General features: G+C 38.5%; 1 protein-coding gene across 3 annotated transcripts in view; it reads left to right on the top strand.

Moving 5' to 3' along the window:
- Nucleotides 1-15943, top strand: part of LOC135474993 (agrin-like) — a 191661-nt gene extending 175718 nt beyond the window's left edge. For 2 of the 3 annotated variants that reach the window (XM_064754715.1, XM_064754717.1), the window contains exons 17-35: nt 237-380; nt 2326-2559; nt 2964-3104; nt 4077-4199; nt 4605-4760; nt 5197-5398; nt 6395-6607; nt 7079-7218; nt 7581-7688; nt 7864-7998; nt 8260-8382; nt 8751-8868; nt 9645-9756; nt 10083-10199; nt 10939-11125; nt 11621-11702; nt 13156-13395; nt 14147-14250; nt 14943-15943. In XM_064754715.1, coding sequence (XP_064610785.1) covers nt 237-380; nt 2326-2559; nt 2964-3104; nt 4077-4199; nt 4605-4760; nt 5197-5398; nt 6395-6607; nt 7079-7218; nt 7581-7688; nt 7864-7998; nt 8260-8382; nt 8751-8868; nt 9645-9756; nt 10083-10199; nt 10939-11125; nt 11621-11702; nt 13156-13395; nt 14147-14250; nt 14943-15094 — 2831 coding nt within the window. In that variant the 3' untranslated portion in view covers nt 15095-15943. The remainder of the gene's footprint in view (nt 1-236; nt 381-2325; nt 2560-2963; nt 3105-4076; nt 4200-4604; nt 4761-5196; nt 5399-6394; nt 6608-7078; nt 7219-7580; nt 7689-7863; nt 7999-8259; nt 8383-8750; nt 8869-9644; nt 9757-10082; nt 10200-10938; nt 11126-11620; nt 11703-13155; nt 13396-14146; nt 14251-14942) is intronic. The other variant, XM_064754716.1, reaches the window with a different exon arrangement.
- The last annotated feature ends 1757 nt before the right edge of the window (nt 15944-17700 follow it).

Genomic DNA, 17700 nt, shown 5'->3' with positions numbered 1-17700 from the left:
TATGTATCTGCACAAGATTTATGCAAAATTTAGAGGAGGAAATTGTAAACTTGTATCACTGTTTATTTATGGTGTCTTGTAGGTATTCAAAGGTAACTTATAACTGTAAAATTTTAAGACTCAGTTATAAAATGGAAATGTTACTCGTGGTCAGTAAAGCTAGCATTACCTCCCCTTGATGAGCACTGTTGCAGATAAGTTTGTAGGGTTATCTACCTCGTTTTGTTTCTCTCCAGCATGTGGCTGTAACATTCATGGTTCTGTGCGTGATGACTGTGAGCAGATGACGGGTCGCTGCATGTGCAAGCCTGGTTACACAGGCATGAAGTGTAACATCTGCCCTAATGGAAGCCTGCTTGGACCATTCGGATGTGATAACAGTAAGATTAGCTGTTTTCATTTGGAAATCTGATTTTGCAGTTAGGGAAAGATAAGAAATCTTTGTTCTCATATTGTCTGAGCTTTGAGCAAATAAACTTTAGCCAAAGAGGGATTAGCATTGCGAGTATTGTTTAAGCAGGTAAATGGAGACATTGTTTTATTCATTTATTGTCTGATCTTATAGGTTGTACTCAAGAACATTTTACTTCCGTGACTATAGTTAGGCTTAATGGTAGAGAAAAGTCACGTTAAGCCAGTGGAATTGATACACACAGCCTCATTGGTCAAGTCAAGGCTGCTGTGGACTTTATTGATAATAGACTCCGGTTTCTCCAACCATGAAACAGAAATTGAGCTCTGTGTTTAATTGAAATTTTCTTTAATACTGCATACACTCTGTAAGTCCACACTAGGGTACGTACTTAATTAGTGTTTCATAGTATTTCATAAGACTGTTCAGGAATTTATTGACTGCATGGAGGACAGTATTAAACTGAATTTTAATGTGTTCAAAGAATAATACTGGAAAAGGTAACAAGAAAAAAATAGGAATGGATGTAAAAAGTATGTACATTACACTTTGCACAAATTCGAGGAGAAAATGTGTGGCATCTGTGGCATGACATCTGTTATAGCTGTGGTACAATGGTGCTGATATGTAAAACTCATAAAATGAAAAATAACACGTTCTGAATGCTTCAGAGGAATTAAGACTTGTAGATGTTCGAGAATTTGTCTTAAAGTGAACATAAAGTCAGCCACTAAAGCCGAATTATTTAATAAAGTAGTATTTGAGAAATGTTCTAAAAATATTTGAAAAATTCTACACCACTTATCAACAAAATAAATAGCAAACAATTGTCAGTACCTAGTCACTCATTGTATGATGCCATTTTGCCATGTTATAGCTAACTAGAGTGACGTCACAAAACCTAGGAGCTCTCCCGTACCATCGGTATTAAGCAATGTGACAATGACAAAATTCAAACAAAAACATCTGATATCCAACCAAAGAGCATCAGCCCTGTTCCGTGGTCAAAGGGTGGATGTTTGTTTTAGTTTGGTGCTCGGTCAGGTCAGTGTTCGTGGACATACAAGCGTCATGTTTTAGCGGTCCTGCTTGTCCTCGTACTGCGTGGGTGTAAGCATTTGACCTAGCTGGCTGTACCGACTTAAGGGAATTTACCGAAAATAGCAGGACTTTTTGATTGATAACAAACTCTTCATTCACATTTCGGGAAGATATTTTCATGATAAATCTTACTTTGCTAAGAAAAAAATAATGCAAAGTCACAATATTTTTCTTCAAGCAATGACTCTCCTGCAGCTGTTTTCTTGCCAGCTCACCCTGACTAGTTACCGCAGTATCCTGCCCAACATAGGGGACATAAACGCCCAACGCATTGTGACAGGGGCAGTCTTTTCAGTTCCCTGCTCATAAATGTGTGGTCCAAAAGCATCAGTTTAACACTTCAACTAACAGCAAAATCCAATGTATTGTATCAATATCTGTCTATCCACTATAAGAAACCACAGTTTGACAATCTACAGCTAACAGTTTTTTGGACGTGACAGCCAATTATCACGTGACTCTTTTAGGGCTAATGATTGGCCAAGTTCATAAGGGCTTCTACTACATGGCCACTCAGAGTGAATTGTCCGTCAGTGCCTTATCCCAAATGCAGAACTTCATCTTCTCAGCTTTCAAAACTTAGAAAACTTAGAATTTTTTGCATATTTCTCTGTTATAACTGTGTCCTATATCATATTTTCTATGTATATGTTTAAAACATGCTCACATGCAGTGATTTTGTGTTTAAAAAACCAAACATTGTATAGTGTACTTTGAACTGTATTTGCCATCACGAGTAATGCGAAAGTAAGAAATGTAATACATGTACATGTAGCTGGATAATTAATCCTGCGAATCAAATGATGTTGCAGATGGTCGAGACACTCCTGTGAAGTGTTGGGAACTCTCCTGTCAGTTTGGTTCAGTTTGTGAGGAGACAGAGGGCGTGGCTCAGTGCATCTGTAAAGGCACCTGTCCATTCAATGAGAGACCCTCACTTGTCTGCGGGACAAACGGACAGACGTACGGCTCAGAATGTCAGCTGAAACTGTTTGCATGTCGTCTGAAGCAAGACATAAAAGTGGCCTACAGTGGACCCTGCAGTGGTTTGTGCCCTTGTTCTTTATGGTGTTTATTGCGGTAATCTGCAGAAATAATTGATTATTTTAATTGTAGCATTTCGGGTGATTAAACTCTGCAGATTTTGTCCATTGTAATAAGATTTAAGCAGGCTCTATATCATGCCTTTAAGAATAACCTTTTTTAGGATGTAGTGACCGGCTATCTTGGGTATAAAAATATGTTGAAGATCGCAGATGGTGAAAAAATTGTATTAAACAAAGCTGTGATATAGGTTAAAAACTGCGAGTATATTTGGGATGCATAAATTTGATTATAGATGATTATACAAGTATCATAGCAGTTGATTAAACACGTTCCCATTGAGCAGACATTTACTTTAGGTTTGCTTTCTTCCACTGATGTTCAAAGATCTCTCTCTTGTTTACAGGAACAACTACCTCAGCAGTAACAACATTAGCTCCCCCCACCACAAAGTTGCGCAACACAAAGTTCGTGGCACGGCTAACGAATGAAGACTACGGCCGATTCCTCACAAAACCAACCGTCCGATCACCTGGTAGACCAAGAGGTTAATGTCAGGTTTATTTATATCTCTAACGATTACATACGTGATGACTGAAATCTTTTATGTCATATTTACAAAACTTACCCACCAAGCTAAATGTGCTCACCAGCGTGTTACTATTTCACGCATACTTGCAGCAGGCTTCTAGTATTCCATTACCATGTTCATGTGTGTAGCCTTCATCTGACTGAGGTCCTTAGTTATTGCACTTGCATTTGGATATCAATAGAACATTTTACCTCATAAGTGATAGGCCCTGGGTTCAAAACTGAGTGTGGTCTTACCTATCACTTCAAAATTGGAAACTCAGGTTCTGCCTCACTTGGCATTAGACCGGTTACTTATCAGCTCAGTATAATGTGTCCGGTGTTTTTTGCATAGTATTCCAGTGAGGCAGCATGTTAGCGTTGGGTTAGGTCTCCTATAATGAGTGTAAGATATATACGTATGCACATGAATAGGGAATTAAGGTTGAAAGTGAGATTAAACCCTAATTAAACAAAGAAGTAATCATTGGATTTATTGTTCAGTAGCTGGAGTTTTCTGCCAGTGTTCGACAAAGACTCCTGAAGTTGCACACCACAGGCAAACCTCTGGTTCACTGGTGGCATGCTACTGACTTGCCTGTATAGAACTAATAGTGTGGCTTGGACAGTTCATTATTTTGTTAATTAAACATGTTAATAACACTTTGTATATTCATATATGCATGTGAACATTGACCCTGGTAACATCTTCATCTTGTTCTAACACATATTTACTCCTAATACAAATTTATTCCAGATACTTTAATGACTTTCCAACCATTTCTAACCTTTACTTTGTCGATTTTTGTCTTATATTTACATTTACCTTGCATTTGAACTCACTTATAACAGTTTATTAACACTTGTAACTTCTGTAACATGTATGGAATGTCCAGCTGTGTTGATAGTTCCTGTACTAACACCTGTCTCTCCCCGCCTTATCTGTCAGGGAGGATAGATGGGCGGTGTCCCGAGTCTGGAGACTGTAACATTCCACACTCACGCTGTCGTCAGGGAGTCTGTAAATGTCTCAACAGCTACATACCAACACTAGATAACACTATGTGCTCAGGTAAATAAATAAGATAACATTATGTGTTGTGATAGTGACTGCGATAACATTTTGTGTTGCTGTAGTGACTGTGATAACATTATGTGCTGTAGTAGTGACTGTGATAACATTATGTGCAGTTGTAGTGACTGTGATAACACTATGTTTAGGCTGAGACCAGTGTTAGGCGACAGTCCCAGGTTTAACTATTAGTGTCAGGGTTTCTGTTTACCCCGGGTGGTCGTGAAAACTAGATCTGTAGCATCACAGTCAGTATTGAGCAAGCCGTCAAACTTTTTGGAGCCAAGTACTACATTATCATTGTCATATGTGGGGTTAAGCAAATGCCTGAAATTACTAGTGATTTGAGTGGTTTTACAGTGTAATATCTGTACATAACTGATCCAAGTTGTCTCCCCTTTCCAGAAGTACGCCGCCCATCCACTGCCAGTCCTCCACCCACAGATGGGGATATTTGTGACATCAACCCATGTCAGAACGGAGGTACATGTACACCGGACAAGTCCCTGGGTTTCAGCTGTTTATGTCCCCTGGGTAAAGGGGGCGCCATCTGCAAGGAGGGTGAGTGACAGTCTGTGGGTGAACTGCCTCAACCCTTAACCTGATTAATAATTAATATTATGAACCTCCTCCCAGGTTCATTTTCTGTCCAGTCTTCGCAGTAAGTTCAAATATGGGTTTCCCCATTAATTTTTGGATATATCAATGATTTTGACAATACGGTGCTACCTAATTGTTGTTATTATCAGTTGACTTTTCTGTAACTGATACGTCTAACTTTGGACAGCAGATTGAAGCCAAATTTTGCATCCATGCAAAATTCAGATCAATATTTCTAAAATGTTTTGAAGCACTGGCCCAATATATTCAGATTTAAATATGACTCACAAAATCAAGATCTTTGCAAGTGTACATCCACAATTGGCTTTGAAACAACCAACAGTCAGCAGTTTGCTGGGGTTTATGTTTGATCATTGTGTCCTTTTTTATTATTCAGAGATCGCATTTGGTGTCCCATCCTTCTCGGGCCAGTCATACCTTGTTCTACCGGGCTTTCCCCAGGTCAGTAGGGAACTCACCATAGAGCTGGAGTTTCGCTCCCTCAACAAGGACGGCATTCTCCTCTATACGGGACAGCACCTCTCTGGGGGCAGGGACTTTGTAGCCCTGGCAGTGATTGATGGATACGTAGAATTCAGGTAGATATCTAGAATTACACGTCCAGTAAAGGCCAAAGATATCTCATTACCTACATTATGCCACATCAGACAAAATACTGCTGTTTTCACCAGAGAGCAATGGGGGATGTGTATATTCCTGTATCCTGCAGCTGACATCATATGTGTCTGCTTACTAGGTGATCTCTGTGTTGTTCATTGTGAAAACAATGGTCACATTGGTCACAAGTGATTCACCTATACATTGGTCTTCTGCCCTGAATTTATTGGTCTTTGGCAGGATAAATTTGTTACATGGTTACTCAGTGACAGGACACAGAAATATATGGTGTTTGTAACCCTCATATTGGTTGAGGCATTTCACTGAGTAACTGTAGCTAATAATATCTGACATGGACCAAAGTGCAATAAAAACTAGACTTAAGTCGTATTAATTGTTCTTAGATGTCGTCCGTCAACTATCCAGCTGGGTATCAAATGTGCAAGATATTAATTATTTTGCAAGCCTTAATCATAGCAATAAAACTTGATAAAAGATCATATAAACAGTTATGATGATTATTTTCACAGGTCTATCAGCTTGACTCATTAATTTAACTGTTTTGATTACCCTCAGTCAAATGGTTAGCAGGTTGCTAGATATCTGTCTTTGGATCTCATCGCTCTCATTGTTTTTGGTGCCTTGGTGACAGTAAGCAGTCAACAATGCGCAGTCCAACTCTCGTTGATGACCACTTGTCTTCTACAAAGAGAGTGTGCTTATCATTGCATCAAAGTTTGTCAGTAACTTTCCAGTGGTCAGTGGTTTAACCCTTGCACTTTTCCTTTCTTCCACCCTTAAAACTGATAGACATGGTGTACATGTATGTCACATTGAGTATACCTTTCAACAACAGTTAAATAAAAAAAATAAATCTATCTTTTTTTTATAGGTACTTTGCTGTAAACACAAATATTTGTCTTAATCATTACAAAAACTAACTACATGCATCTCACTTTTGTCCTGTGCTTGTTCAGGTTTGACTTGGGTAGTGGACCGGTCACTTTAAGAAGCAGAAACCCCATAGAGCTCAACAAATTTACCCGTGTTGTGGCACGGCGTTACCAGCGTGACGGACTACTAGTGATTGGAGACGAGAAGGGAGTACAGAAGAGTAGTCCTGGAGATATGAAGTCTCTAGACTTGGAGGAGAATTTGTACCTCGGCAATGTGCCCAATCAGGACAAAGAGTGAGTCAAAAGTCATATTTCTCATAACTTTTTTCATAAACGATGTTGTATGAGGTATACTGCCATAAGGCAATGTCATTTACAAGAAAAGTTATGAAAAACTATTTACAAAAATTTTTAGAAGGTAGCGTCAGTTAAAGCACAAAGTGAGACCTTGTATATACAGTGTATAATTGCAGCCACTGTAGAAAATGGTCATGGATTCATTAGATCATAATATATAAAAAGTAATGCATTAAATATTGGTATTATCTTTTAATTGTAAACAAAGCTTCATTGATGTTGTCTTATACTGGTCTGGTTTTTAATTTTTTAATTTATTATTTGAACATTTGTCTAGCAAAACTTCAGAGAGAAAGAGAGACGATAATTGTCAAATTCACATTCTCCAAAAAAAGAAAATGTTTTGTTGAACGTACCCCAATTAAACATTCATGCATTGTTCTATTGAGAATTTACTTCATGTTACAGCATAATTGATAGAATTGGGGTCAACGTGGGACTGGTGGGCTGCATCGAGTTCATCCGAGCAGGAAGGAAGGAGAACATGAGAGAGTACAAACTGAGCTACCCCACAGAGCCAAATGATATACTGGATGGAGGTCAAATAAGTACGTCAGAGCCCGAATTTTCTGTAGGGATCTTACAAATACATGTACCGGTATAACAAAATCTTGAAAACCTCATAAAATGATCTCCGTGTATGAAGTCTGCAGATTTTGTCCTAGCTTTACACAGGTACTTGGCTCCGATTGCAGACATGCATCCCTTTCCCAGCTTATGACACTGTTGTTGTGGGACAAGCCTGCCTATTGCGTTAAAATGCAGCTATTTACATCAGGTCACAGAGGGATGTCACCAATGATATTTGTGGCTATACTAATCCATTATCATGCCAGAAGTCAAATAATTAAAGTGTATTTATAATTTGTAAAAGCAAAAAAGAAGTTTAAACCTATATGCATATTTTCAGGTGACTGTGGTGACAGCCCATGCAGTAGTCTCCCTTGTCAGAATGGCGGCACCTGTATTGTGCTGGACAATGCCTCCCACAAGTGTCTCTGCACAAAAGAGTTCCAAGGTAAGTTAAAAAAGTCACACTAGCGTTACAGAATGTGAGATGTTATGGGAAAGCTTTTCCTTCTTGTACTTGTCTCAGTCATCCAGGAGTTGATTTCCTTGGCCAGTTAGTAGGCTCAACTCGTCCATCAGTATGCATGTGCAGGTCTGTATATGTTTGTTGTTGTTGTGTGCAGGTGATCAGTGTGAGAAGCCATCCAGTCCATGTCTCAACAACCCATGTCAGGGAGGGGGAGTGTGTTTTGCCACCCCTGATGGTGACTTTGACTGTACCTGCCCTGCTGATAGGGAGGGAAGGTTTTGTGAAAAAGGTAAGCAAATGTGAGGTTATGTTTATATATTCTCGTATATGTCACCATTATCTAATTTACATATACAGTATGCAGTTTATCAGAAACTCAACACTTCGCTTCCTGAGAATTACACCTGGCAAGAATGAAATCGATAAAATGAACAGTTGTGGAGAAAATTGAATGATGTACCTGTGCATACATACCAAGATGCCTTAATTCCTTTGTAGTTAGTTACAAATTTGAAACTTCACAAATATGTACTGATTTATCTCCCTTTAGTGACAATGAAGTCCGCATCTGTCCCAGAGTTTGATGGTAATTCCTACATGGAGCTGCCTCTGACTGACTACGTGGGCAGACAACTCTCCATTGAAGTCTGGTTCAAGGCTCTGAAACCTGATGGTAAGTTCTTTGTGACTTGTGAGGGAATTTTGGATGTAAGGTGTGATGTGAGGTTAGCCGTCTTGATATCATCAGTGATTTACATTGAATGTATATATGTTCTATGCTATTTACAATTTACATGTATCTTGTAGTGATATGCTTCCTCTCAGGCTGTATGTGGGAAGGTCTGACAGCAACCTGCGGATGGTTGTGGGTTTCCCCAGGGCTCTGCCCGGTTTTCACCCACCATAACGCTGGCCGCCATCGTATAAGTGAAATATTCTTGAGTAAGGCATAAAACACCAATCACATAAATAAATAAATAATTATAGTAATGTGTGCTGAAACGTGTACACATTTATATATGTGCTTGTTCTTATTTTCAGGAGTGATTTTGTTTGCCACGCAGTACTCAGGAGGAAGTGGAGACTACATCTCACTCAATCTCATCAACAGGACACTAGAGTTTACATTTGACATTGGAAGTGGACCAGCCGTAATCAAGTAAGGCATAGGCAACAAATGTGTACGATTGTAAATGTAAAGCTGGATAATCATGCTGACTTTATCTGTTGGAAGATCTGCCAGCAACCTGCGGATGGGCGTTGCTTTCCCCAGGGCTTTGCCTGGTTTCCTTCCACCATTATTGCTGGCAGCTGTTGTATAAGTCAAATATTCTTGAGTGCGGCGTTAAACACCAATTAAATAAATAAATACATAAAGCTGGATAGCCATACCTCCTGTACTAAGTCGTGATAACCCTGGGCCTGTTTTACATGCACATAGTTACCATGGCAACCAGCAATGAAGACAAGGTGTTGCCATGGTATTTACATCTACCAGCACAAGTGGCTATACAAAGGGCAGTGGTTTCCCCTAATATAAACTTGTCAGTATAGCATAAAACCCAAATCAAGTAAATAACTAAATTAATACACACAGGTGCTTAAATTACATATCCAAACCAGAAAGATTATGTCTTTGCCTTCATAAAAAACTTCATTTTGTTTCAAATACACCTGTAAATACAATGTAAGTAAATGTTTATGTATGTACATGTAGTAGCTTTTTTGCGAATTACATGACATAATTGAATTCTAACACAATCACTGTTATGAAAGAAACATGATTGAAATAAAAGCCTGTATTATAAGGAGATTCACATTTAATTTGATAGAATTGTGTTCATCTAGCTGTCAGTTCTATCATTTTGAAAAGAATTCACGTTTAAACGCGTGATTTCATATTACATAACTTGTATCCCCTTTGTTTTCTCTCAGGAGTGCTAAACCCATTGAACTGAACACGTGGACGAGTGTGGTGGCCCAGAGGCTCAACAAGAATGGGGACATGATCGTGGATGGTGGAAAACCTGTCACTGGCAAGGCCAAGGTAGAGAAACATTTGTAATGATGCAGATCTATTCCTCATAAATATTAATAGTCTGTACTGAAGGACCATTAGGTGACATAATAAAACTGTTGTAAGTTTTGTGATTCATTTTTATGCTTCTAATATGAAGGGCAGTGTTTTATTTGTTCGCTCTGGTTTCCTCTAGCCATAAATTTAACAACCATCATAGAAGGGATAATTCTGTGATTATTCACTGGTACTCGTATCTATCAAATTACTCATCCGTTGACCTCTTCTATGATTTCTTCTAATTAATAATTATTGGAAATCAAAAAAAAAAAAGTTTTTTTTTGTATTTTTTGTAGGGATCCATGAATGAATTAAACCTGGGTGAGAGCATGTTTGTTGGAGGTTACCCCAGTATTTTAGACTTGCCTCATGCGGCAGAGATTGTGTCCCGGTTCACTGGAGCCATTCAAAGGGTAAGACACTTCATAGGACTGTTTTGTTACCAATGTTACATGTGGCTATTTTCCCCTCACCAGCGTGGTTGATGGAGGGAATTATGATGGATGTATCATCTTTCCTGTCTATCTCTGTGTCTGTGTAACCTTTTCATGAAGGTTCAGTTTTACTACAGTCTACTGGCCAATTTGTCACCTAACTTTGTTATACGCAACACACACCAAAAGAGGGAAATATTATAAATTCAGTTAAACAACAGTTTATAGTTAACATGCCTTAAGGTGTAGGTACAGTCAGTGTGTGCCTCAAATAAAAAAGACAGGGCAAACTGTGTTCAGAAAAGGCACAAATTATGATTATTTTCCAAGATGGGTTTATTGTGACCATGTTTGCCAAAGAACTTCACATCATCTCAAGTGCCACAACAGTTACGTGATTATAGCAGAATGATCCTGAGGGCACACATCAGAGAGAATTTCACAAAAATTAAGAATTTTTTGTGGGAAAGTGAAATTTGTTTGAAGAAAGTGATGGACATGACATCGCAACATTTAAAATATGGTCTGAAGGGGCCAACATAGTTTATCTAACTTTTGATGCTTGTTAGAGACCAGAATAAAAATTTGTGACAATAGTTTTGCCTGGTGCTTCCAATGGCACTGACTTAGTTTCGTTGTTTATGTTTTCTTCTACAAGGAATTTGTGTATATCTTTGAACCTAACCTTGTGACATGGGGAAACGTTGCTCTCTTGCAGATTTACATCAATGGCCGCCTGATAGACGATTTGCCTTCAGAAGCTCTCACAAAGCATAACGTGAAAGAGTATGAGGGCCCACCATGTAATGTGAACCCCTGTATGAACGGAGGGGTGTGTGTGCCTCAGCTGAGCTCCTACACCTGTAGATGTCCCATAGAGTACGTGGGAATGAGGTGTCAGATATGTGAGTGTCCTACATGTACTGTCGCTGTTAAAATGTTTATGCACTGTGTAAGCTTGCCGTTACAAAGTAATTGAGAGGGTGTCAGAAATAGTATTGTCTAGCCTTTGACCCGAAGTATTTAACGAAGCGGATATCAGAAGAGTTATTTGTCCAGCTTTGGTCCAAACTCTTCATAGGAGGAGAAGACATGGGAAGAGTTATCTATCCTTGACCTTAAATCTTCAACAGGGTGCAAGGACATCCTTTAACAAACAAGAGGGGAATCTGCTGGGACTTGAACCTCATTTATTCAATTTACACCTCAAAAATATACTTTTAAAAGTTAAAATTGTTTTTCCTTTTCAAAATACAGTAATATTCTTTAATACTGAATTTCCCACTCTGAAGTAACTACCCTATGCAAGACACCCCAAGATTCATTTAGTAAGAGCGCTTTTAATCAACTGAGATTAGATGGTTACAGAGCAAGTATGATAATTTCTCTGTCTATTTCAGCCGCTGTCTCCATGAATGAAGACCGACCAGTCTCATTTGACCGTACCACATTTCTTCAGTATGAAAATAAACTCACAGAAAGGTACAGAAAATTTCAGGATTTCAAAGCCTTGGGAACCTAAGATTTTTTTGAAAGCTCTAATGCTGCAAGACTAAGCTGTTTTTTTCAGCACAGTTTTTACAGTGTCATCCACACTTGGCAATGATAATCATAGACAACCTTTAGAAGGCTGATATTTAACAAGTTTTTCGTCAAATTTAAATGATTGAAATTCAAAGAGTTTAAACATACCTGAGTTGTGACATAACCTCAGGACCATAACTAAGAATTATGTCGAAGTCTTATAATTTTATTTGTATCTTTTTTCTCAAGGTTAATTTAAAAATTATCATTATGTGAGCTTAAATTAGTGAAATAACATTATCTGAAATGAGTATCTTCAACAGCATTAAGCACATTTGGATTTTAGAAGGTGTGTCAGGTATTTGGAAATGTAAGCTGTTTAAACCAGAATCTGTCTAGTTTTCTCCAGACTGTGTCTACATGTAGGTGACTGCCTGGTTTCCTCCAGGCTGAGTCTAGTTGGCTCTGTCTGGTTTCCTCCAGGAACTGTCTAGTTTCTTTGTGGTGATGTCTGGTTTCCTCCATGCTCTGTCTAGTTTCTTTCTGGTGATGTCTGCTTTCACCAATGCTCTGTCTGGTTTCCTTCATGAACTGTCTGGTTTTCCTCTATGCTCTGTCTAGTTTCTTTCTGGTGCTGTCTGATTTCCTCCATGCTGGTTTCCAGGAGGATCCATACAAAAAAAAAACCGTGAGCTGGATGACAGCCTGAACCCTTCTCCTCATACCACCTGTCAGTGTCCTCATACTCTGAAGGTGAATACGCTGCCATTCCTCTTACAAGGCAGCACCCAATTGGACCTGATGGTTGTCGTGTTCAAGCATGTGATCCACCTGTACATTGATCAGGCCCAAGTGGAAGCTGCCTCACATGAGGAAGGGCAGCGACTTCCCCTTCAGAGTATCAGGAGGCTGACAGGTGGTGTGAGGAGAATGGTTCAGGCTGTCATCCAAGCCCACGGTGGATACGCAATATTGAAGTAAAACACATTGAGAGATACCAAATGACGTTTTTATCGAGTAATTTGAACCACTGCTTCCTCGCTGCTTACTTCAGAACCATACTTGCAAAAGCATTGTTTCACATCACAACCAGTGACAATAGAAATGCATGTGTGTTATCAGTAAAACACAGCTAATCACAGCTAAGCGGTTCACAGCTAATCACATTTTACACTGTGTTAAGGCAGAAGAATGTTATTCGAAGGTCGACAAATCAGTACAGTGAAAACCAGGGGGATGCTTAATTAAGTTCTTTGTGGATATCTATCTGGTTTCCTTCAGGCTCTGTCTACTGACACACAAATGTCAATCCAACCATTCTGCATCAGTGAAATTTTCACCAATTCATCAGTGAAAGTCATGGATAATATTCTATGCATTTATTTTTTATATCTGTACCTTTCTCTTTCAGCTTAAGAGGCCAACAAGATAACAAATTTTCATTAAAATTCAAAACAAAACGGAAGAATGGATTGCTACTGTTTAGTAACCAAGGTGATTCCCTTAGGGGAGACTACCTAGCCCTGGCCATTGTTAATGGGAAAGTGGAGTTCAGTTATAATCTGGGCAAACAGTCAGAAGATGACATGTTTGTGATTCGCTCTGATGTGTCAGTGAACAACAATAAGTGGCACACAGTCACAATCCAGAGGTAAGTCTTCTTGAGTTGTTGTTTATTCGGTGTTTTTTTAGGGCGAAAAAACTCAATGAAACTTTGGGATCCCAGATGCAGTTTGTAGCTAAATTAACCCAAATCAGACAAACTAACCACGGGCTGCAAGCTTGGAAAAAGGTGCTGAACCTTTTTTAAAACATCCTGTTGGAGAAAATGATAAGACCCAAATGGTAGGAGAATAATCTGACCACTTTCTCCCAAGGAGTATTTTCAAACTTGGCAGGCAGCTATTTCAGGCTTGCACTGTTGACAGTGTATTTGGTGTTGGAAAGGTGCCTGTAGTAGGATAATGAGCTAGGTCAGGCTTTCTATGTCCAAGATTTAAACACATCAGGTTAGAGTCTAGAGAATTGTGCAATTTTCCTTCCTCTGTCAACCGAATAACAGGATTAAATTATATTTGAGAAAATCGGTTTTCTTGAATTTAATCACTGGACAGCTTGTTAAATTTTTCAAAGTATGTATTGGGTGGGAGTCTAATGTAATTTTGTTCAGATCTGGCCATTTTAATTAATCCTCTCAAATGAGGGAGTTTGTTCCAAGGAACAGCCAAATGTCATTCATGTTAGTGTCCAAGAGTAAGAAGAGGTTAAAAAGAGGTTAAAAGAGTCCAACCAGCACAATCTTTGTAACACTTAAAGCTGAGAAATTTGTCTGTTACCTGATGAAATCGTATTAATTCTGCATGTTTCCATCAGACTGACATTGCATTACCTTGCTTTTCCAGAGAAAAACGTGTTGGTACTTTAACAGTAGATGATGAAAACCCCATCAGCGGGATATCACTAGAGGGCGCCTCACAACTGGATACAGATGGAGTGTTATGGATTGGTAAGATTTGGTCACATGTGTATTCAGCATAGTGTACCAGAGACCATTTCATATGCAGATATACATCAGAATAGGGAACTTTGCTGGCACTGGAAATACATTGTGTGACTATTTTGTATCCATAAGTGACATTTAATGATTGATTTTCAGAAAGGATTTAAAATGGTCAGCCAAACTCTTTCACAATGGTTCATAATTCATACAATTAATCACAATCATACCAGAGATATAATCTAGAGCTCAGTGTACAACATTAAACCAGTGTACAACATTAAACCAGTGTACAACATTAAACCAGTGTACAGCATTAAACCAGTAAAAAGAAAAAAGTTCAAATACTACATGAAAATGTAAATGACCAAAATTTTCAACCAAGGCTGATTTTTCCTGATTCTAAGAGTTATTTGGATGTTAATGTTTATTTTAAACATAAACTAATATTTTATGACATTTTATTGTTGGCCTTTCAAAAAGGAGATTTTTAGGGCAAAATGTTAGGTCATTTCTAATATGTGTCATGGGGGCCTTTGTGGCCGAGGGTGTTAGCAGGACAGCAGGGTGCAATTTCCCCCAGGCTCTGCTCATTTTCCCCCTATCATAACGCTGGCCGCTGTCGAATAAGTGAAATATTCTTGAGTACCCTCAAAAATTAAATAAATAAATAATATGTGTCCCTGGTTGTTATTTTGCAGGAGGGCGTGCAGATTTACCTCAAGGGCTTCCCAAAGAGTATGGAGACGGTTTCAGAGGATGCATTAAGGACATTGTTATTGACAACCAAAGTCTTCACTTGGTCAATGACAGAACCTTTGGTGTTGGAAGGATATCGTTCTGCGCCAACTGAACAGTGTGCTAACAGTCACTGTTAAAATCTGCTGAGTTCATCATTATCAAAACAAGCCACCACCACCACCGAAGCTCAGTGACTCCCTAGAAACATTGTGAAAACATTTGTAGTCTTTTGTACATCATGTACACAAACTCTGTGTGGAGTTTGCATGCTCGTACAGTATACGGGGGGGCATCTGACGATCGTGGCAAGCAGAAAAACCTTGTCACACTGGAGGACATTTCTTTACAACACCACAAAGGTTGTGCATTTTCCTGTGATACCTCTGTCTTTTTGGGTTGAATGGTTGCCATGGCAACCGCATGCTGTACCGCGGATTTCTTCTACGCAGACGGATATTTGTTTTGAAATATGAAACAGGGAAGTGTGTACCACAGGAAAGGTGTTTAAAATGCTAAATGAACACTTTATCAGTATGATGTGGTATTCATCAATTCGTATGAATACCAATATACATGTATCACAGAAGTTACATTTGTAGTACTTCCTGTACCACCGAGTTAACCAAGTGTATAGCGTTGTTTTTTTGTTTTTGATCAGACATGTACATGTAGAATGTATGACGCAATGTTATCAAGGGTACCAGTGTATGGTATACCTAGAGATTGTTCAAGAGGATCCATTCTTGTGAAATTTTTAGTCTCTGTGTGATTTTTTAATTTACATGATCTTCCACTGAAGTCGAACAAATCATTCAGAAATCGTCATGCATATTGGTTACCATGGTACTACTCCTTTTTTTGTTCAGAGTCGTCATTAAATCATTTTTTAATTTAGTTTGATTAAGACCATATATGGATAGTCTGCAGTAATCCATGAGACCTACATGTACACAATGATAATCCACATATTGTTGTGGTCTCGCATGAAAAGCCAGCAGTATTTGATTTCAAGATGAGAGCAAGAATAAGAGTCCCAGACCATAAAAGTGGGGGAAATTAGCTAAAACTTACATGTATATCAAGTTTGAGACTTTCCCCGAAATACATGGAGTTCACCGAGTCTTGATAGAGTCACCTACTAACTCTGCCGAATGAGCAAGCTAATTTTCAGTTGCATCGCTCCAGGTATTGAGAATCACAACAGAAGATATGCCTCTGGGGTCTGTTGTAGGCAATAGTAGACCTTGCCAAAAGTTAAGGCGTAGCCTGACTGAAGTTAAGGCATACGCCATATTTTAGCACTATGGCTGAGCATAAACCAGAGTTTTGTGAACAGTCACCCCAGTGCTTGACTTTCTGGAGGGAAAAATGCCCTCACTTGTAGTTCAAGAGAAATCGAATAAAAAAAATACCACCTCAATAACTTGTGTAAAGTTGACCATTTCAGCTGACTTTGGAAACAGTGAATTAGTGCTGTGAAACTAATGGGTTATGGTGGAGGAGAAGGAGGCGGGGCGTGGAACGGGTTCACTGAATTCCAATGTTAAACAACACATTCATTACACACCAAAGAATTGTCATTTATTTGATTTACGCAAACTAAATGTACTGACAAGTGCTAACTGTACTCCAAGCATCACTACAACTGTCATTTTGGCACATTCTAAATATTTACTGTTAAAATGTTGTGAAACTATTAAGAAAGGTAAATATGAAAGAAAATCCATCGCATTGTTGAAAATTTCACGTGGTTTTATAGATAATACTGGAATTTAGAAAGAAGGAAGAAGTATTGGTCAATAGGTGTATAACATGAAAGGAGCTGATAACAACTGAGACATGCGTGTGTCAAAGAAAACTCATAATAAATATGTGTACATCTGAATTAGGCACTACATATTTCTTTGTGTGGAATCTGTTGTTGGATAATTTGATAAAATCAGCTGCAGTTAGTGACATTGTCTATTTGTTGTGCTCCTTAACTTCTCATCTTTGTTGATGTCTTTTTTTTTAACTATGGTTTTACGTCGTTGAAGGCTTACAACAGGGATGTGTGCCCTTTCCTGTATTGTTTTTTTTTTTGTTTGTTTTTTTTTTAATATTTTTATTGTTCTCCTTTTTCTGGAATTATCCCACAAGATTGTGTCGGAGTATCAGCTGTCAATAGTTCCAAAAGCGCATCTTCCAGCTCATCAATCTTTACTACTTCATCTTGTTTACATGTAGTTAGAGGTTACTGTAATAGGAATAATAAAATATCTAAGCTCTAAGCTATTTATTTATTATCCCCATCAGTTGTGAGCTAAAACTGATACTAATCTACTGTATATTTTTTGTCTCCCCTTTCGAACATGGATGTGTCTTCTGTATATTTGCTTTTTGTGTTGTTCCTATTTGTAGGACTACTGTACTGTACTTCTGCCCTATCTTATGACCAAATGTTGGAACTGATAGTTGCTGTTGAGACCCAGTCCATTTAAGAATGTAACCCTTTGGGCAAGTGGTTATTTCTGGGATGTACATATTATACCGCTGTACATGTCGGTATCTTTTAATGGACATGAATTGCATTTGCGTATCCAAATGTCTCTTTCTTAAATTTGCATAAATGAAAACTAAAACTAACGTAAGAAAACAAAAATATGTAGAAAGCTTTGTAGTAGATGTTTGGAAAATTCATCACCTGAAAGGATCTTTTTAATGTATAGTTTCAGTTTT

Source organism: Liolophura sinensis, chromosome 9, assembly GCF_032854445.1.
Source record: "Liolophura sinensis isolate JHLJ2023 chromosome 9, CUHK_Ljap_v2, whole genome shotgun sequence".
Taxonomy (NCBI): domain Eukaryota; kingdom Metazoa; phylum Mollusca; class Polyplacophora; order Chitonida; family Chitonidae; genus Liolophura; species Liolophura sinensis.
This window is presented reverse-complemented; position numbering and strand designations above follow the sequence as displayed.